Raw genomic sequence first — 21,271 nt, 5'->3', positions numbered from 1 at the left:
ACATGTCGGAGGTCTTGGGGTTCTCCCTGCCCCAGTCAGTCACTGTCAGCAGATCCCCTCCCCAAATATCTGCACCCCCGCCCACCACATGTAAACTCACCCACCCACCATGGGACTCCCACTACATTCCTGCCCTGGCACTGCCCCCTTACACCGGTTGGCACTGCCGCTACCGGGGTGGGGGGGGGGCTATACTAACCTCTGCGCCCCCGGATAGAGAGAGAGGGCTCTCACGGATGAAGACAGAGGGCTCAGAATCGCCCCCATTGAGATATCACAGCACACGAAAGAGGCCCTTCGGCCTGCTGTGTGTGCGCCGACCATCAAGCAGCATCCCATTTTCCGGCACTGGGTGCCCAGCTTTGGGGGAAAAGCCTCGAGCTGAACACACTGGATAATAATAATCTTTATTATTGTCGCAAGTAGGCTTATGTTAACACTGCAATGGGAGTTACTGTGAAAACCCCATAGTCGCCACTTTCCGGCGCCTGTTCGGGTACACAGAGGGAGAATTCAGGCCGGGATTCAGGGCTGTGAAGACCATGGCAAAGGCGGAAGAAAAAGAGTGCCCCCACGGCACAGGCCCGCCGGCCGATCGGTGGGCCCTGATCGCGGGCCAGGCCACCGTGGGGGCACCCCCCGGGGTCAGATCGCCCCGCGTCCCCCCCCAGGACCCTGCCGATCGGTGTGCCCGCTCGCGCCGTCAATCCCGCCGGTAAGGTAGGTGGTTTAATCCACGCCGGCGGGAGAGGCTTGTCAGCGGCAGGACTTCAGCCCATCGCGAGCTGGAGAATCGCCTCGGGGGGTCCGCCGACCGGGGTGGCGCAGTTCCCGGCCCCGCTGAATCTCGGGTGGCGGAGAGTTCGGGACACGGCGGGGGCGGGATTGACGCCGGCCCTGGGCGATTCTCCGACCCGGCCCGGGGGGGGGGGGGTCGGAGAATCCCGCCCCAGAATGTCCAAATTACCGAACACCACGTCTTTCCAGGACTTGTGGGAGGAAACCGGAGCACCCGGAGGAAACCCACGCAGACACGGGGAGAACGTGCAGACTCCGTACCGACAGTGACCCAAGACGGGGATCGAACCTGGGACCCTGGCGCTGTGAAGCAACAGTGCTAACCCCCGGCGCGGCCGTGCCACCCATAAACTCAGCAGGTCTGAGCAGCGTCCGCGGAGCTCAATGTGAGCACCTGCAGCATCCCGAGGTGAATAAAACTGCTTGCTGGGCTGGGATTTCTATGTAACTGGGTACAAAATAAACCCTGATCCAATATTGCAATATCTCACAATGCCCAATCACAAGCTGGGGGTGGGGGGGGGGGGGGTGCACCCAGCACCTTGACTGTCCCGCCCCCTCTTCAACCTGCCATTGGCAGAAGGCGAGGCAAGCCTTGTTCCCTGGCTGCACATTGCTGCTGTCACTCAGGACAAAGGGAGCTGTGTGTACTGCAGGAGTGTAGAAAGTGCAACCTGGGGCTCAGAGCACAGGGAGGGAAGAGGAGGAGGAGTTGGGGGGGGGAGTCCTTGTGTGTTGTGAAGTTGATTTCAGAGATTTGTTGGGAGAAGATGTCCCCTCCCCGTTTGTCAGCAGCGGCAGCTTTGTCGAGGCAGACTGGTGCTGGTCAGCCGGGAGTGCCGGACCATCGCTGCCGGTCCCGCTGAAGGGGGCAGCGCAACTCCGGGCGAGCGGCGCAACTCCGGGCGCAATGAAGTTGGGTCAAGTTTCCGTCCTGCTGGTCGCGGCGCTTCTCATGCAGTGCGGAATCCCGGGGGTAAGTCAGTCACTTGCCAATCACCTTGTGAACTCCAGCCGGTTTCCATTCAGCCCCTGTTATTCTGCTGTCCAAAATGCAGGGAGATCAAGGACACTGAAATCATACCTGCTGCAATGTGAAATTGAACTAATATCACAGCATAAATATTGTGAAATTGAATTGGATTGTAACAGGCTTAAGTTGGTGTATGTCGTTTTATTAAGCATCATTTTAAATTATTTTCTCATAATCATTGCGCAGAAGGTGTGTGTTTTATTTATAGAGCGACTGAATTTAATTCCCATCTTTTTCGTTTCACTTTTTATTGTCCTGTTAGACTTGGTGGGTCCCACCGATCACCATCACAGTATTTCCCCAAGCTTGCCTCTGGATTGCCCTCTTCAGATCTAGATTGGAGCTATGGCCAGTTCGGAGTGTTCCAGTTGTGGGTGGGTGCAGCCGGTTTAGATGCAACTTGGCCAAGGACACGGGAGGAGGCAGACAGCAACAAACAGCAACAACTTTGGGCAGCACGGTCGCACAGTTGCTTCACAGCTCCAGAGTCCCAGGTTCGATTCCGAGCTTGGGTCACTGTCTGTGTGGAGTCTGTACGCTCTCCCCGTGTCTGTGTGGGTTTCCTCCGGGTGCTCCAGTTTCCTCCCACAGTCCAAGGATGTGCAGGTTAGGTGGATTGGCCCTGCTAAATTGCCCTAAATGTCCAAAAAAAAGGTTAAATGGGTTACGGGGATAGGGTGGAGGTCGAGGCTTGAGTAGGGTAGTCTTTCCAAGGGCCGGCGCAGACTCGATGGGACGAATGGCTTCCTTCAGCACTGTAAATTCGATGAAATCTATGAAACTTGCATTGATCTAGCGCCTCGGTGGAAGAAAACGTCCCGAGTGCAACCCCACATGAGAGGCCAGAACTGAGGGAGTGCAGAGACCTTGGGGAGTATGTGGGGCTGAAGGAAATTACAGAGATGGGGAGCGGGTGATCAGAAGGAGACCAGGTCACTGCCCTGCATCCCTCCCCCCCCCCTCCTGATTCCCATCCAAAGTCCACACCTCCCCCACACCCTTTACAAGATGCTGTGTGAATGTGGGAATGAGGCTCCCACAGTCGAATAGCGCACTATGAAGAATGGACATTTGGGAGAGCGATGCATGCTTGCCCAGTTCAAGGGCAATTAGGAGTGGGCAATAATTGCCGGTCAAACCTGCAACGCCCACATCCCATGAGCAAATACATTTTAAAAAGCTACGCGGGTGACAATCCTTCGAGAAAGCTGAGGATAAAAATCCTAATAAAAAGATGAAGATTGGACTCCGTTGATGCAGAGCACATTTTTTTTTGAAAAACCATCTGTCTCTGCGCTGCTTACAAAAAACAGGCTCGAGACAAACACCTATGTTTCGAAATGCTGGTCGTTTGGAAATTGGTTTAATTTGAGGGTTAAGCGAAATGACCTACACTGACGTTTCAGAGCTGTGGGAGTTTGGAGGGGTGAAGAATGGGCAGCACGGTGGCATTGTGGATAGCACAATCGCTTCCCAGCTCCAGGGTCCCAGGTTCGATTCCGGCTTGGGTCACTCTCTGTGCGGAGTCTGCACATCCTCCCCGTGTGTGCGTGGGTTTCCTCCGGGTGCTCCGGTTTCCTCCCACAGTCCAAAGATGTGCAAGTTAGGTGGACTGGCCATGATAAATTGCCCTTAGTGTCCAAAATTGCCCTTAGTGTTGGGTGGGGTTACTGGGTTATGGGGATAGGGTGGAGGTGTTGACCTTGGGTAGGGTGCTCTTTCCAGGAGCCGGTGCAGACTCGATGGGCCGAATGGCCTCCTTCTGCACTGTAAATTCTAAATTCTATAATGGCAGGGGGCTATATTACAAGTAAAGGTTAGACAGGCCCAGGCCTGTATCCATTGACGTTTCGAAGAATGAGAGGTGATCTTATTGAAACATACAAGATCCTGAGGGGACTTGGCAGGGTGGAAGCTGAGCGATGATTTCCTCGTGTGAGAGAGACTAGAACTAAGGGGACACTGTTTAAAAATAAGGGAGCATTTAAGACAGATGAGGAAGAATTGTTTTGCTCTCCGAGAGTGGTGAGTATTTGGAACTCTTCGCCAGGGACCACTGGAGGCAGCGTCAGTGAATATTTTGATAGACAGATTTTTCACTAAGAAGGGAGGGGGGGTGGAGGGGACAAAGCATATCTGGGGCTGGATGGGATGTGGAGGTTAGGTTACAATCAGATCAGCCATGATCCTATTGAATGGCAGAGCAGGGTTGATGGGCTGAATGGCCTTCTCATTTCTAATTTGCTTATTCATATGTACTTACGTTCGCACACCGTATGACGCAGGGAATTCCTGATTCTAGAAACTGGTTGCGTTTTTAAAAGCTCTCCTGATCTCCAACTTTGGTTTTTATTTTGCCAATTATCTTTAACATGAAGATAATGAGTGAAGGTGCTGGGCTGTGTAGCTCGGGCCTCCCGTGCGCCCCACCTGTACCTGTACCCGGATGTGTCAATGTGTCCACAGCAGGCACGCAGGGAGGAAGGACAAGTTTGCACCTGATTGCGACATGTTGCCTTTGGAAAGATGCAGCTTCTGATGGGTCTGTGTCGTCTCCAGGTCTTGTGCATGCCGGCATCCTGCGACATTGCGCTGAAGATTATACAGCTACACGAGGAGTGCCTCCTGAAGGTCGTCACGCAAAATCAGAGCTCCGAGACAGGTGAGCGACCTGCACTGGGTGATATGGGCGGAATTCTCCCCCCCCCACCCCCCCAACCCCAACGCCGGGTGGGAGAATTGCTGGGGCGCCGAGCGAGTCCCGCCACGCCGCCTCGGCACCCGCGCGCGATTCTCCCACCACCCCCCCCCAAACCGGCGCGGCGAGATTCACGGCGGGCCGCTGGGAGAATCGCCGTTTGTAACGGGCGAGCGGCGATTCTCCAGCCCAGATGGGCCGAGCGGCCTGCCCAACACGACAGGTTCCCGCCGGCACCGTCCACACCTGGTCGCTGCCGACGGGAACAGCGCAGGAACGCTGGGGGGACGGTCTGTTGGGCGGGGGGATCCTGCACGGGGGGGGGGGGGGGGGGGGGTGCTGAAAAGGGGTCTGGCCCGCGATGGGTGCCCACCGATTGGCGGGCCGGCCTCTCTGAAGGCGGACCTCCTTTCCTCCGCCGCCCCGCAAGATCCATCCGACATCTTCTTGCGGGACGGCCGCGGGGAGGACGGCAACCGCGCATACGCGGGTGACGCCGCGCATACGCGTCATTTACGCAGCGCCGCTTTTACGCGTAAATGACGCGGCGCCGCTCCTAGCCCCCCGGGGGTGGGAGAATAGGGGGCTGGGAGCGACCTCCGGCGCCGGAGTGAAACATTCCGGTTTTCACTCCGGCGTCGGCACTTAGTCTCCCGATGGGAGAATTGCGCCCATTGTACCCTGTAGCACTGTCCCAAATACACACCCATCGATACAGTCAGGGAAAAGGGTCCCATGGAGGAGGGAGTGGGAGGAAAGGAATAAAGAATCATTTATCCAGTACGTGTCATGACATGAAATTCCCCAGAGTGCCTCGCAGCCAATATGAAATGTAGACAATTGGTGTGCTGTCGGGGAAATGGCAGCCATTTTCATCAGAGGGTAGTGGTTTAGTAGTAGTATCATTGGACAACTGACCTGGAAACCTCGGGGTAATGTTCCACAGGCATTGGTTCAAATCCCACCATGGAAGCTGGTGAAATTTAATTTAACAGCCACCCACTGTTCACGACTCCGCAAGGAACTTCAGAGAGTCGTGAATACCGCCCAGTCCATCACACGAACCTGCCTCCCATCCATTGATTCCATCTACACCTCCCGCTGCCGGGGGAAAGCAGGCAGCATAATCAAGGATCCCTCCCACCCGGCTTACTCACTTTTCCAACTTCTTCCATCGGGCAGGAGATTCAGAAGTCTGAGAACATGGACGAACAGACTCAAAAACAGCTTCTTCCCCACTGTCACCAGACTCCTAAATGACCCTTTTATGGACTGTCCTCATTAACACTACACCCTGTCTGCTTCATCCGATGCCAATGCTTATGTAGTTACATTGTATATCTTGTGTTGCCCTACTATGTATTCTCATGTATTTTCTTGAATTCTGTTCAATTCCCTTTTCTTCCCATGTACTGAATGATCTGTTGAGCTGCTTGCAGAAAAATACTTTTCACTGTACCTCGGTACACGTGACAATAAACAAATCCAATCCAATCCAATCCAAGGCCGGAATTGAACCCGGAACACTGGAGTTGCGAGGAAGCAGTGGCTCGCCACTGTGTGTGTCCAATTCTGACATTGGGTAACTGTGTGGAGTTTGCACGTTCTCCCCGTGTCTGCGTGGGTTTCCCCCGGGTGCTCCGGTTTCCGCCCACAGTCCACGGCTGTGCAGGTTAAGTGGATTGGCCATGCTAAATGGCCCCTTAGTGTCCAAAGGTTGGGTGGGGGTCACGGGGATGGAGTGGGGGGAGTGGGCCTGGGCTGGGTACTCTTTCGGAGGGTCGGTGCAGACTCGATGGGCCAAATGGCCTTCTCCTGCCCTGTACAAATTCTATGATGTCGGTTGAAGGACACAGGGTAGAAATCTACTTCGAAATAACGCTGTCGGCTCTTTTACCTTTGCCTGGAGTTGGGTTAAACATTTCTTCCAAACGGTGGCACCTCTGCCAGTAAAGCAGTCCGTGAGAAGTAGAGAACGTTTGTCTGTCATAGACATTCCTGAAAGCTTGGGACATTTTCACGTTCTACTAAAACTCCAAAGTTCCAGCTTATTGGGGCACATTTCATTTCAGCTGCCCAATGATTATAAAGCCAAATGGGTTACTGGCAAAGACAACAATTGGTTATTTGGCAGATTGGTGGCTAGACAGGTACTGCATCTTTAATTATATTTAATATTGTATTAGTTATTAATATGGTTGTTACAGTATGTTGGTGGACTATTAACGCTATCAAACGTCACTCGGGTTAGCTATGGGGTCCTACTGCATGAATGGTGCACAGGTACAGCAAGTCATTCGGAAAGCTAACAGAATGCCATTGTTTATTGTGAGGGGAGTTGTTTACAAAGTAGGAAGGTTTTGCTTCAGTTGTACACGACATTGGTGCGACCACATCTGGAGCACTGTGTATAATATCGGTCTCCTTATTATTATTTTTTTTCTTTTTAAAATTTAGATTACCCAATTATTTTTTCCAATTAAGGGGTAATTTAGCGTGGCCAATCCACCTGCTCTGCACATTTTTGGGTTGCGGGGGCGAAACCCACGCAGACACGGGGAGAATGTGCAAACTCCACACGGACAGTGACCCAGAGCCGGGATCGAACCTGGGACCTCGGCGCCGTGAGGCGGTTGTGCTAACCACTAGGCCACCGTGCTGCCCTCGGTCTCCTTTTTTAAGGAAAGATGTAAATGCATTAGAAGCAGTTCAAAGAAGGCTGACTGGACTAATACCAGGAATGGGTGGGTTGTCTTGTGAGGAAAGGTCGGAGAGGTTAGGTTTGTGTCCACTAGAGTTTGGAAGTGTAAGAGGCGACTTGATCGAGACCTTTAAGATCCTGAGGGGTGTTGCCAGGGTGGATGGGGAGAGGATGTTTCCTCTTGTGGGAGAATCTAGAACTAGGGGGTCGCTGTTTAAAAATAAGGAGTCGTCCATTTAAAATGGAGATGCGGAGAAATTAAGACAGAGATGAGAATTATTCTCTCTCAGAGGATTGAGAATCTCTGGAACTCTCTTCCTCAAAAGGCAGTGGAAGCAGAATCTGTGAATATTTTTAAGACAGAAGTGGATAGATTCTTGATTAACAAGGTGGGGAGATGAGTCAGGAACATAGAACATAGGAATGTGGGGTTGAGGTCATAATCAGATCAGCCACGGTCTTATTGTATGGCGGAGCAGGCTCGAGGGGCCGAGTGGCCTACTCCTCCTCATTGGTGGGTTTGAGTGTAAGTTCGTAGGGCAATTAGGGATGGGCAACACATGTTGGCCTGGCGGGCGGCGGCCACATCCCATGAATGAATGAATTGAGTGCTAAGTAACGACAGACAATAGGAGGTCTTGGGGCGCAGTGGGTAGCGTGCTTGCCTCTGCGTCGGAACCTCCGGGTTCGAATTTCACCCAGGACTTGATGACCGAGGAAGGTGCATTCATAATGTAGCCAAAGAGGTTGGGTATTGACCTGCAAATCTTCCCCACACACACACACCAATGGCAGCCGCTGAGAACGGGAGCCACTCCTGGTCAGCCATGTGATGGAAACAACATTGGAGCCTCTACCATTGTTATCCATATATCTGGACTACAACACGCGTGCAGACGTGTGCTTTATGACACGCCCCGCCATCAAAAACAATTGGGTGACGCATGGTTCACTGCTCCAGACTTTAACAGACTTGATATGTAAATATTCACATTCTTATACACTCACTCACACACACACACACACTCGTCTGTCCAACCAAACAACTGTATCATCAAATCATACCGCAAGGGGCTGTTTAGCACAGGGTTAAATCGCTGGCTTTGAAAACAGACCAAGGCAGGCCAGCAGCACGGTTCGATTCCCGTCACAGCCTCCCCGAACAGGTGCCGGAATGTGGCGACTAGGGGCTTTTCACAGTAACTTCATTTGAAGCCTACTCGTGACAATAAGTGATTTTCATTTCATTTCATTCCATGAAGGACACTGAATGAGTTCTCCTAGTAGTCGCACTCCCCCGCTCTTTCGCAATAGCCCTGTAGATATTTCCTTATTAGCAAATGAGTCACAGTGACCATCGAAAGATCCCTAGTAACTCTTGTCAGACTGCTTGGGAGCTCGCTGCCTCCCACAGATTGGAAAGTGACGAGCATCTGTTTTTTATTAGTGAGCAGTATTGATCCAGGTGACACACTCCAGGTCTCCACATCGCAGGGGTGGTAAACAGAATGTGGCTCGAGCACCGAACTCGAGTGGCTGCTGATCTCTGCCAGATGGATCACCCACATTCCTCCTCTTCTTCAAATTTACCAGGAATCATCTCTGAGCTCGAGTTCGATGAGTGACTGCCTTCTGTTTAAGCACGAGTTCGCTTGTCCCCTGTCTTGCTCAAATCTAAAATCGATGCCTCTGATCGTTAACGGAGAGGATTGCAGTGGGCGGGGGGGGGGGGGGGAGGTCGTAAATGGCTGGGGATTGTGTTGAGACTGGAGATGTAGCGTTAATGGCTGGGGATTGTGTTGAGACTGGAGATGTAGCGTTAATGGCTGGGGATTGTGTTGAGACTGGAGATGTAGCGGTCCGTCTGAATTTTACAGCTGGGCCTCAGTCGAAGGGTTTGCTTCTGCCTCATGACCGGCAACCAGGAAAAGTGACAGGGAATAGTCCGGATGGAAAGGCTCGGGATCAGGACTTGAGCGGAAGGCCAGAGGCTGGGACATGGGGGAGAGAAAAGCAATGTGGAATTGGCTAGGGCAGAAATCATGGCTACAAGAAGAAGTGGGGGGGAGGGAGAATAGGATGGGAGAAGGCTGGAGATCGGGGTGGTTGAGGGAAAGGGAGTGACGTAGGGAATAGGAAGAGTAGTCGGCCCTTCAACCCTCCACAGTCTGCTCCATCATTAGAACATAGAACAGTACAGCAAGTGCAGGCCCTTCGGCCCACGATGTTGTGCCGACCATTTATCCTAATCTAAGATCAACCTGACCTACACCCCTTCAATTTACTGCTGTCCATGTGCCTGTATAAGAGTCGCTTAAATGTCCTGAATGACTCTGACTCCACTACCTCGGCTGGCAGTGCATTCCACACACCCACCACTCTCTGTGTAAAGAACCTACCTCTGACATCTCCCCGATGCCTCCCTCCAATCACCTTAAAATGATGTCCCCCTTGTGACAGCCATTTCCGCCCTGGGGCAAAGTCTCTGGCTATCCACTCTCTCCATGCCTCTCATCACCTTGTACACCTCTATCGTCACCTCTCTTTCTTCTTCTCTCCAGTGAGAAAAGCCCTAGCTCCCTCAGCCTTTCCTCCGGGTGCTCCGGTTGCCTCCCACAAGTCCCGAAAGACGTGCTGTTATGTGAATTGGACATTCTGAATTCTCCCTCAGTGTACCCGAACAGGCGCCGGAATGTGGCGACTAGGGGACCTTTTTAAAAAAAAATCTTTTTATTGGCTTTTCTCATATTTATAAACAGTTGTTACTTATATTCATTACTTGACCCTCAGGTGGCGTACTTAATCTTCTCCAGGTGGAGAAATTCCGAGAGGTCAGCGAGCCAGTCTGCAGCTTTGGGTGGTGCTGCTGATCGCCAGCCGAGCAGGATTCTCCAGCGTGCGATTAGAGAAGCAAAAGCGAGGGAGTTGGCCCCCTTCCCCATGTGTAGCTCTGGCTGCTCCGATACCCCGAAGATTGCCACTATTGGGCATGGCTTCACCCTCACCCCCACAACCTTGGACATTCCCTCGGGGAAGGCTGTCCAGAACCCAGCAAGTTTGGGACAAGCCCAGAACATGTGGGTGTGGTTGGCCCGGCCCCTCTGGCACCGTTCACATTTGTCCTCCACCTCCGGGAAGAACCTGTTCATTCGGGTTCTGGTCAGGTGCGCTCGGTGCACCACTTTCAGCTGCATTAGGCTGAGCCTTGCGCAGGAGGAGGTGGAGCTCACCCTGCTCAGTGCTTCGCTCCAGAGTCCCCATCCCACCTCTGTCCCCAGGCCGTCCTCCCATTTCTGTCTGGTCCCATCCAGTGGTATTCGGGCTCTGTCCAGTAGCTGTCCGTATAGTCTCCCACATAGCCCCCCCCCCCCCCCTTCTCGCTGCTTGTGCCTATCTGGTCCTCTAGTAGTGTGCTTTATGGGGCCCCGGGGTACCCTACTGTCTCTTTGCGGAGGAAGTGCTTTATTTGGAGGTGTCTCAATTCCTGTTCTCCTGCTGGTTTCCACTTCCTCGTCAGTTCGTCCAGTGTTGCCAGTCTGCGCCCTACGTAGAAGTCCCCAACCGTCGGTGTGCCCCCATCCCACCTCCATCTTTTGAAGGTGGTATCTAGCATGGCTGGGGGGGGATCTGTGATTGCCGCAGATGGGGGCCATAAGGGACATTTTGGTTATCCCGAAGTGGACTATGGGATTTTTCACAGTAACTTCATTGCAGTGTTAATTTAAGCCTACTTGAGACAATAATAACGATTATTATTATTATTATTGAGAGGGAATCAGGAGAGTATAAAGCCAGAGATTGGGACTTAAGGAAGTAGGGGTGAGGGGAAGAGAAGAAAGAGGCATTCTGGAAAGTATGGCTGATGTAGGGAGAGGAGGGAGAGAGGGGGGGGTGCGTTATCAGCAGGAGGGAAGCTGTAAGCATCCCAAGAAGGAGCAGGGAATGAACGCTGCTGCTCCTCTTGGCCCACAATGAGTGCTGGAAAAGGCCATTCACTTGCAGAACCAATGCCCCTCACCCCTTTCACTGCCAACGTCCCTGAGAAACACAGGCAGTAAAAGTTACATTTAAATCAGGTTCCCAATTGCTCTGAGCCTGATTAATGTTCATGAAGGAACCCACCTTCCCACGGCAGGACATAAACCGCATCATGTACGTCTGCGCCCGATTCCCGGGCAGTGGGCACGGCACCTTCATCCTGGCACACGCGATGATTCCTGACATGATCGAGATGAAGCCCCCACCCCCGGCGATGTGCTGGAGGAGGAGGAGGAAGGGCAGGCCTCGTCCAGCGAGGAGGGTGCAGGGGAGGGTTGTGGAGGATGGGGAGACCAGGCCACACTCAATGTCCGTCCATTCCCTCCCTCAATGTCTTCCCATTGCCCCTCACCTCTCTGGCCAGCCCACCCCTCACACCCATCTGACAGAGCGCTGAGGCAGGTTGGAACCGTGTCAACAGTTGTTTAATGTGACAACACATATACAGATTTGTGCCCTAGCCCCTCTCACTAAACTGTGCCCTAAGCCCGTGCCAACTTAACCAGTGTCTAACTTTCTGGCCTTACGGCCCCAACGCTGCATCTTGATGGATCCCCAGACGGTAGAGCAGGAGTGGAGGCGGCTGCTGTGATTTCTGCCATGCAGCCTGGGTCCATGTTGGCGGAGCTATCCCTGAGGTTCACCGACACCTGGCGCTGCCAGTCCTGGAGGCCCGCTCTGGTCTCGACCAGGGTTCGCGTGCTCGCGACCATGGAACACAGGGAGAGGACCATCTCCATCTGGGACTGGGCCACATCACACAGCGACTGTGCCACCACCTTCTGGGTTTCTGTCACATCAGCCCGTGACTGCGCCATCCCCCTCTGTGCCTGTGCCACATTGGCCAGCGCTCCGGCAATGCCGCCGACGTTCCCCGCTATGGCCTGCTGTGACTGGACCATGCTGAGGAGCGCGGCTGCGATTTCCAGGTGGCTCTGGGATATGGTCGCCTGTGAGGTGAAACCCTGTCCTGGGCCTCGGCCAGAGCCTACACAGAATGCCCCAGGCCTTGGACACATTGATCCATAACCAAACCATCGCCCCCAATACCTCCATACCTCCACCATGGACGACACCTGCGTGGTGTTGGCCTGGGTGGCACGCATGACCAGCACCACCTCCTGCTGCTACACGCGGTCGGACTCCTCCATCTGTGCCTGCAGGAGCTGGATACTCGACAACAACCCCTCATGTAGTCCCCGACTCTGTGACTGTATCGCCACAATCAATGGGACCGCCCAATCCCGGAGCCCGAAACCCGTCTAGACAGCAGCCCGTCCCTGGGGACGGCCTGCCCACCGACCGCCCACCCCCTCGGGTGCTCCAACCTCCACCTGCTGTACCGGAGCAGCTGTGTGATATGCAGCAGAGAGTGTCCCAGGAGCCCCTTCACTAACGTGCCCAATGTATGCAGCCCAGGGGGTGAGTGGATGGTGGCCTCAGTGGCCAGGCCAGTATGGGTACCGGCATGTGGTGCCGGCCACACACGGACCCGACCTACCAGATAGTGACCCCATGTAACCCCCCCTCACGACTCCAGGACCACCCAGTACCCCCAGCCCCTACCGAAACCCCCCTGGCCAGTGCAACTGCCCCCCCCCCCCCGATTGTGGCGGCGTTGGACACAGTCCGCAGGTACCACGGGAGGTTAACGAAACCTCAGACCACACGTGATCCACGGCGTCGGGAAGTCGGCCCTACGGGGGCGGAGCATTGGGGGAGGGCCTTCAGGTGACGTGCCGAACCGTCCCAGCGGCGTACTCACCGATGATGCTCTTTTAAAGGGGGCGGAGCATCATCGGCGCCATCTCCCATTTCGGCATCAAAAGGGGGATTCTCCGCCCGATCGCCAAATGCGATTTCGGAGTCGGCAATCGGAGAATCCCGCCCATAGTCTCAGAAAGGGGGACCCAGCCCATTGTGAGTGTGTGCGTGTTTGTGCGACTGTGCATGAGGGAGGGTGGTGAGAGAGGGCAGGAAAGGGTTAAGCTGTGGGATAGCCTCGAGGTTGAGGGCCATCATGAGCAACGGCCTCTTGAGCAAGTTACTGGAAACTGACCAACTGTCATGGAACTGAAAACGGAACCCCAACGGAACAACTAAAGGCTACAGCAACGGAGAGAATGGCCAAGTACAAAAATACATGGTTGGCCAGGTTGGCACTCATCTACCCTCTGTGCTGTTTACATAGGGAGGTGTCCTCTGTTACCAGCCTGTTTGCTCTGTTGATATCATCGAACAGAATTATGGTTACGCTATGAGCTTGTTGGGATAAACACGCGTGTAACGCAAAACTATTATTTTCCTTCTTATCTGCTAAACAAACTCATGGAGGTGATTGGCCTTGTTCATGCTGTAAGATCGCTTCATGGTTGCATTATGCAATTCAGCTTCCTGGCTGCCATGCTACCTGGCAGGGTCAGTGTTTCCCTCTCTCCAAATTTCCAGTATTCTGTTTGAAAATCCCTTTTTGCAAACCCTTACTCCATCTCCAACCTCTCTGTCCTGTGAACATGTTGTTACCCCCAAAATTCATGGCTGTCTTTCCTGAAACTTTATCCACCCCCCAACTCCCTCCATTGCAAAGTCACAAATGAAACTCTCCCTCTGTGACGGTGACTTTGACACGTTGGTCCTTCCGAAACTCTCCGCGACCTTTAGAATTGCTTGACCACCGTCTTCCAAATCCTGGAGTAAGGGATGGTGGATGGCGGATGGTGGTGGTGCAGGAGAAGGGGGGAGGTGGTCAGTGCGGTAAACCCTTGCCTGGTTCCTTTCCTATCCATTGTGCTGTGGTCAGACCATCTCCGATAATGGTTCCTCTTCCATGCGCCACACCATTACCTCTCCCAACTGCAGCCAGGCCTCTGTATCGTCAGGATGCTTGACCGTCATCCAGATAGACACCGTAGCACTGTGTCACAACTGCTCCCTGAAATGGTCCAGCAAGCCACTCAGTTCAAGGGCAATTAGGGATGGGCGGCAAATGCTGTGACATCAAGAAGCACTGGGTACTGGGTATTGTAAAGACTATGGCTCCTGACAATAATCCTCAAGACTTGTGATCCAGAATATGCTGTGCCCCTAGCCAAGCTGTCCCTGTACAGCTATAAGTTCATAAGATATAGGAGCACAATTAGGCCATTCGGCCCACCGGGTCTGCTCCACCATTCTATCATGGCTGATACGTTCCTCATCTGCTACCTACAGTGCTACAGACCAAGATCTGGATTGCAAAATCGGCCAGAGCATCTCCTCCCGTGGCCTAGTCGGCAATGTAGCCTCCCGAGCCTAACACCCTCAATGTGATCGTGGCTGATCCTATCCTGGCCTCAACTCCACCGTCCTCCCCGTTCTCCATAACCCTTCAGCCCATTACCAATTAAAAACCTGTCCAACTCCTCCTTAAATTTACTGTCCCAGGATCCACCGCACTCTGGGGTAGCGAATTCCACAGATTCACAACCCTTTGGGAGAAGTAGTTTCTTCTCGAATCTATTTTAAATTTGCTGCCTCTTATTCTAAGATTATGACCTCTCGTTTTAGAATGCCCCACAAGCGGAAGCATCAGGTCCATGTCTACTTTATCCATACTCTTTAGCATCTTGGATACCTCGATTTGATCGCCTCTCATTCTTCTAAACTCGAGAGAGTATAGGCCGAAACTGTTCAATCTCTCCTCATGCGACAAACTCCTCATCTCTGGGATTAATCTAGTGACCCTCCTCTGAACTGCCTCCAATGCCTCAACATCTTTGCTCAAATAAGGGGATCAAAACTGTGCACAACTGGTATCTACCTGGCAATGTGGAGAATTGCCCAGGTGTGTCCTGTACACAAGAAACAGGACGAATCCAACCCAGCGAATTGCCGCCCTATCAGTCTACTCTCCATCATCAGTGGAATGGTGGAAGGGGTCATCCACAGTGTTATTAAGCAGCACTTACTCAGCAATCACCTGCTCACGGACGCTAAGTTTGAGTTCCGCCAGGGTCATTAGAGCCTTGGTTCAAACATGGACAAAGAGCTGAATGCCAAGAGGTGAGGTGAGAGTGACTGCCCTTGACATCAAGGCAGCTTTGACCGAGTATGACATCAAGCCCTAGCTAAACTGGAGTCAGTGGGAATCAGAGGGAAATATCTCCACTGGTTGGAGTCATACGTGGCACAAAGGAAGATGGTTGTGGTGGTTGGAGGTCAATCATCTCAGCTCCAGGACATCCCTGCAGGAGTTCCTCAGGGTAGTGTCCTAGGCCCAAACACCTTCAGCTGCTTCATCAATGACCTCCTTGCGATCATAAGGTTGGAAGTGGGGATGTTTGCGGATGACTGCACAATGTTCAGCACCATTCGCGACTCCTCAGATAACAACGCATCTGCCCATTCATTTGCCCACTCATTCACCTTATCCAAATGCAGCAAGACCTGGGGAGTGATTTTGTGCTTGCGTTCGCCGTCAGAGAGATGCCTTATTTCAATGCATTTTAATACGATTATCCAGCCCCCCGCCACATTATTCCCCCTCACTGAATTGCAAAGCAGTTTCCTCTGGGGTGCAGAGGTAAGTTTAGCATTACCATCGCTGAATCCCCCACAATCAACACCCTGAGGGTTACCAGTTTCTGCTTTGCCAAAGAGTCATCGGACTCGAAACGTTAGCTCTTTTCTCTCCCTACAGATGCTGCCAGGCCTACTGAGATCTTCCAGCATTTTCTCTTGCGATCAGAAATTGAACTGGACTAGCTATATTAATACTGCGGCCACCAGGGCAGGTCAAAGGTTACGAATCCCACGGAGAGTAACCCACCTCCTTACGCCCCCAAAGCCTGTCCACCATCTACAAGGCCCAAATCAGGAGTGTGATGGAATGCTCTCCACCTGCCTGGATGAGTGCAGCTCCAACAACACTCAAGAAGCTCCACACCATCCAGGACAAAGCAGTCACCAGATTAGACCCCAGCCACAAACATTCACCCCCTCCATCACCGACAAACAGTGGCAGCTGTACATACCCATCAGCGTGGTTTTATGAAGGGGAAACAATGCTTGACAAATCTGGAATTCTTTGAGGCTGTAACTAGTCAGGTTGATGAGGGGGAGCCAATGGATGTGATATATTTGCACTTTCAGAAGTCTTTCAATGAAGAGATTAGTGTGTAAAATTAAGTGTGGGATTAGGATGGACTTTATGGAGATGGACAGATAGATAACTGATTGGCAGACAAGAAACAGAGTGGGAATAAACAGGTCTTTATCAAATTGGCAGGCAGTGGCTAGTCAAGTACTGCAGGGGTCGGTGCTCAGACCCAAGCTATTCACAATATATATTCATGATTTAGATGAGCGAGCAAAATATAATATCACCAGATTTGCAGTCTACACCAAGTTGGGTGGGAGGGTGAGCTGTGAGGAGGATGCAGAGATCACTCAGTGTGATTTGGACAAGTTGAGCGAGTGGCAAACAAATGGCAGATGCAGGATAATTTGGATAAATGTGAGGTTATCCACCTTGGTAGCAAAAACGAGAAGGCAGACTATTATTTAAATGGCCATAAATTAGGAGAGGGTAATGTGCAACGAGACCTGAGTGTCCTCGTACACCAGTCACTGAAGGTAAGCATGCAGATGCAGCAGGAGGTAAAGAAGGCAAATGGTGTGTTGGCCTTCATAGCGAGACGATTCGAGTACAGGGACAGGGGATGTCTTGCTGTAATTATACAGGGCCTTGGTGGGGCCACACCTGGAATATTGTGTGTAGTTTTGGCCTCCTTATCTGAGGAAGGATGTTCCAGCTATGGAGGGAGAGCAGTGAAGGTTCGCCAGATTGATTCCTGGGATGGCGGGACGGACCTGTGAGGAGAGATTGAATCGATTAGGATTGTATTCACTGGAGACCTCCTAATTAGAAAGTAAGAATTTATATATATAAGAGTATAAGGTATATCATACATATAATAAGAATATATATAATATATATATAGAATAATATATAGGGGCTGGTTTAGCTCAGGGGCTGGTTTAGCTCACTCAGCTAAATCGCTGGCTTTTAAAGCAGACCAAGCAGGCCAGCAGCACGGTTCGATTCCCGTACCAGCCTCCCCGGACAGGCGCCGGAATGTGGCGACTAGGGGCTTTTCACAGTCACTTCATTGAAGCCTACTCGTGACAATAAGCGATTTTCATTTCATTCATTTCATATACAAGAATACATATTAGAAATATATAAAGAAAGAATGTACAGAAATTGAGAATAACAGCTATCATGTCCTGATGACATCCCAAGCACTTCACAACCATAAGCAGTCAATTTCTGCACAGTAAGATCCCATATAAGCAATAAAGCTGGAGAGATGGTGGTGTTTTGGTAATATCACTGGATTAGTAATCCAGAGGCCCAGGGTAATGCTCTGGGGTAAAATAAGCAAAATACTGCGGGTGCTGGAATCTGAAGGAAGAACCGAGGACACTGCTCTCCTCACGGGCTGGGGTCGCAGGTTCAGATCCCACCTCGGCAACTGGTGGAATTTAAATTCAATGAAGAAAATCCTGAATCTAAAGCTAGTCTCAGTAATGGTGACCATGAGACTATTTTATTAGTTATTGTAAAATCCCATCTGGTTCATTAATGTTCCTTCAGGGAAGGAAATCTGCCGTCCTTACCCGGTCTGGCCTACACGTGACTCCAGACCCACGGCAATGTGGCTGACTCTTCACTGCCCCCTGACGTGGCCGAGCAAACCAATCGGTTCGAGGGCAATTAGGGATGGGCAACAAACGCTTGGCCCAGCCAGCGACGCCCAGATCCCGTGAAAGAATAAAAAACACATCTATGACCAGGTAACATCTTTTAGCGATGGTTGCTGACAGGAAATTATCAGCAACAGTTCTGGCCTTTTAGAAGAATGGTACTTCAGAGTAGATGGATCCTCAATTAAACAGCTCACCCAAAAGGCAGAACCTCCAACAGTACAGTCCTCCCTCAGTATTTGGGTTGGCCAAACACCCCGGTTTTGCCAGGTTGGTCCCGGTTATTCACTAAATTTCACGGTGTTCCAACAATTGCCTCGAAATTGCTCAAACGTCCCGCTTTTCACATTTCCTGATTTGATGGGCCGAATGGCCTACTTCTGCTCTTCGGTCTTATGGCCCCTCCTCTTTCTGTCAAACATAAACTGGACCTAAGGGATGAATATCGATGTGAAATGTTATCCTCCTTCCTGTAAACACCCATCACAATGCAGGCAGTGGACCTGTAAACCCCGCCCCCGCTCCCTTGACATCCACGTGGGAGGAGGTCACAACCTTTTTGGCACCGATGGCTCCATTGCTGATGATGCCTTTCAAATGATCTAGCTCCTCTCCCAGAGACCTGCCATTGGTCGCACAGTGTGTCAATCATCATGGAGCCCTGCCTCCCATGGCTAGTCAGTGGCTCCCGGTTTTGATGTTTGGCTGACCCATCCAGCATTGGACTGTTGAGTGTCTCGGCAGTGAGCACCTGAACCTACAACCTCCTGCCTTACAGCCAAGGACGCCTAGACAGAGCCAAGAGCTAATATCCACAGGAACCCTCTCATTACAGATTGATGCACAATCAATGAACACGAAGCGTAGGTGTAGTTCAAAATGAAAGGCTGTAATCGGCAAGAAGTGTGCCCAGCAGCAGGAGTACAGAAATGACCTGGCTGCTGGGGAACACGGGTTCTTATACCCCACCTCGTAGGCGGAGCTACCTTCCTCTCGACCAATGAGAGTACAGAGGACACAATATTTGGGTCAATGGGCAGCGAGCCCTCTGCACCAAAGGCAGCTCACACTCCCAGGTACCGTAATACCCCTAGTCATAGTACCACACAGAGCAACACAAACCGGTCACCAATTGACGTTATTTGGGACAAGTGCTTGAATCAAAAATAACACCAAGAACTTCAACCTCCTTTAAGTACGCTGTCACCCTGGGTTTATAAGTTTTGCAGGATGATTCCACAATGCAGAATGAATCATACTACGTAACAGCAATCTGATCTGTAACCCAGAGCCTGAGCTTAGCTACCCATTTAAATGTAGGGCCAATTGTTTCAGTTGGGGTGAAATTTACCCCACGCCACCCCCTTTAGGGGCCAGCCCCCCCCAACTTGACTTGTCCCCCATATTATGGGAGGTAAGATATCAAGATGCCTGCCCACCCTTAGGACTATTCAGTTCCTTAACTAACTAATTAATGGACACTTGAAGACCCCATTCTGCCTCTGACTCATTAATACAGGTGAAGGGGCGGTGGGGGGGGGGGGGGGGGGGGGGGGAGGGGGGGGCAGTAAGGCGGAATGGAAGAGATTAGTCCACCAGCTTTGACAATGCCAGCTAAAGGCAGGAAGGTAGGGTGGGATACCCTTCTTCTCCCCATGACTGTTGGGTGCACCATTCCCCACCTCCGCGCCTACCGCAGTCCCTAAAACACTCACCCCCCCTGCCTCCCCTCCCATGCCCCTCACTAGGGGTGGGATTCTCCCATCCCGCGGCAGAGTGTCCACGCCGTCGTCACCGCTGCCGCGTTTTACGATGGCGTGAACGGGCCGCTCCCAGGAATAATTCTGGCCCCTACAGGGGGCCAGCACTGCGCTGGAGCGGTTCGCGCCACTCCAGCTGCCGGTCCTGGTGAGAACTGTGCGCCGCAGGATCCGCGCATGCTCAGTGGCGCCGGCGCCAACGCGCACATGCGCAGTGGCCTTCAACGCGCTGGCCCCGCGCAACCTGCAGCAGGTCTACAGGGGCCGGCGTGTAGGAATGGAGGCCCCCAGCCAGAGAGGCCGGGAGCCTGACCGTGGGCCAGGCCACATCAGAAGCCCCGCCCCCCCGGGGTCGGATCCCCCCCCCCCAGGCCGCCACCCGACCATTCAACGCCGAGGTCCCGCCAGCTCAGAGCCGGTTAGAACGGCGCGGCGGGATTCGTTTTTTTTCTTACTGCCGCTCGGCCCATCCGGGCCAGAGAATCACCGGGGGGGAGGGGGGGGTAGAGAGGCCCGCGATCGGGGCCCCGCCACCCATGCCAGCGCCTATGCCGCCGATTCTCTGCGGAGAATCGCGTGCCGGCTTCGGTGTGGCGTGGCCCGGTCGCGGGGATTCTCCGGCCCAGCCCAGGGCTGGGAGAATCCCCCCCTCGGGTTACTGATCCCTCCCTAACCAAAATCCCCAGATTTTCCTTCAAGCCCAGGAGACATATTTTCCTTTTACAACTGCCTGCAGTCCCAGCAGTGGCCACTACTTGCTCCCTGCGCTGCTGGGACTGCAGTCTGATTGGTTGGCAGCTCCAGGTGTAGGCGGAATTTCCCGTCAATAAGGGGCGCCCCTCTCTGATCGAGAAGGCCGCCCCCCCCCGCATTAAATTGCTGCAGCCCCGCCAGGCTTCAAGTTGGCAAACTGCCGATCACCTTTTCAACCGGGTACACGAGGATTAAGGCCTCCCTGCAGGATGGAGTTTGATATCTCAATGGTTTGACGCCCAGTGTTTCAGGATCTATTATTTCGAAGCTTACCGTTTTGGTGTCCGATTTATTTTTAAAATGTTTGTTTCCGTTTGCAGGATGCCAGGTAATGTGGGACAACATCACCTGCTGGCCTTCCACAGGGGCTGGGGAGACTGTGGTGAGGCCCTGTCCGCTGTTGCCACCCATTTTCCTGAACACCGAAGGTAAGCCGTGACTCTCGCTGTCTTTTGCATCCCTCGCGTAATCTCACATAGCTGGTGGTTGGAGCTAGATTGAGGAGACTGGGAGAGGGTCTCCTCGCCGATCTACATGAGTAGGAAGGGGTAGGACGGTCGGCGGGAGATTGTTTCCATTGGTCGGGGAATCTAAAGCACTGGGGCACAGTCTCGGGATCGATCATTTAGGACTGAGATGAGGAGAAATCTCTTCACTCAAAGGGTTGTGAATCTCTGGAATTCTCCATCCCAGAGGATCGCTCCATCATTGAAGGTATTGGAATAGACAGATTTTTGGTCTCT

The 21,271-nt window shown here is 52.6% G+C and overlaps 1 protein-coding gene across 1 annotated transcript in view; it reads left to right on the top strand.

Annotated features, from left to right (window-relative positions):
* The first annotated feature begins 1,542 nt into the window (after positions 1-1,542).
* vipr1b (vasoactive intestinal peptide receptor 1b) overlaps positions 1,543-21,271 on the top strand; it is a 79,265-nt gene continuing 59,536 nt past the window's right edge. Inside the window, exons 1-3 of the mRNA XM_038798543.1 lie at positions 1,543-1,774; positions 4,391-4,493; positions 20,849-20,956. Of these exons, the coding sequence (XP_038654471.1) occupies positions 1,709-1,774; positions 4,391-4,493; positions 20,849-20,956 (277 nt within the window). The 5' untranslated portion in view covers positions 1,543-1,708. The remainder of the gene's footprint in view (positions 1,775-4,390; positions 4,494-20,848; positions 20,957-21,271) is intronic.

Source organism: Scyliorhinus canicula, chromosome 5, assembly GCF_902713615.1.
Source record: "Scyliorhinus canicula chromosome 5, sScyCan1.1, whole genome shotgun sequence".
Classification (NCBI taxonomy): domain Eukaryota; kingdom Metazoa; phylum Chordata; class Chondrichthyes; order Carcharhiniformes; family Scyliorhinidae; genus Scyliorhinus; species Scyliorhinus canicula.
The sequence above is the reverse complement of the archived record's forward strand: the minus strand, read 5'-3'. Positions and strand labels throughout refer to the sequence as shown.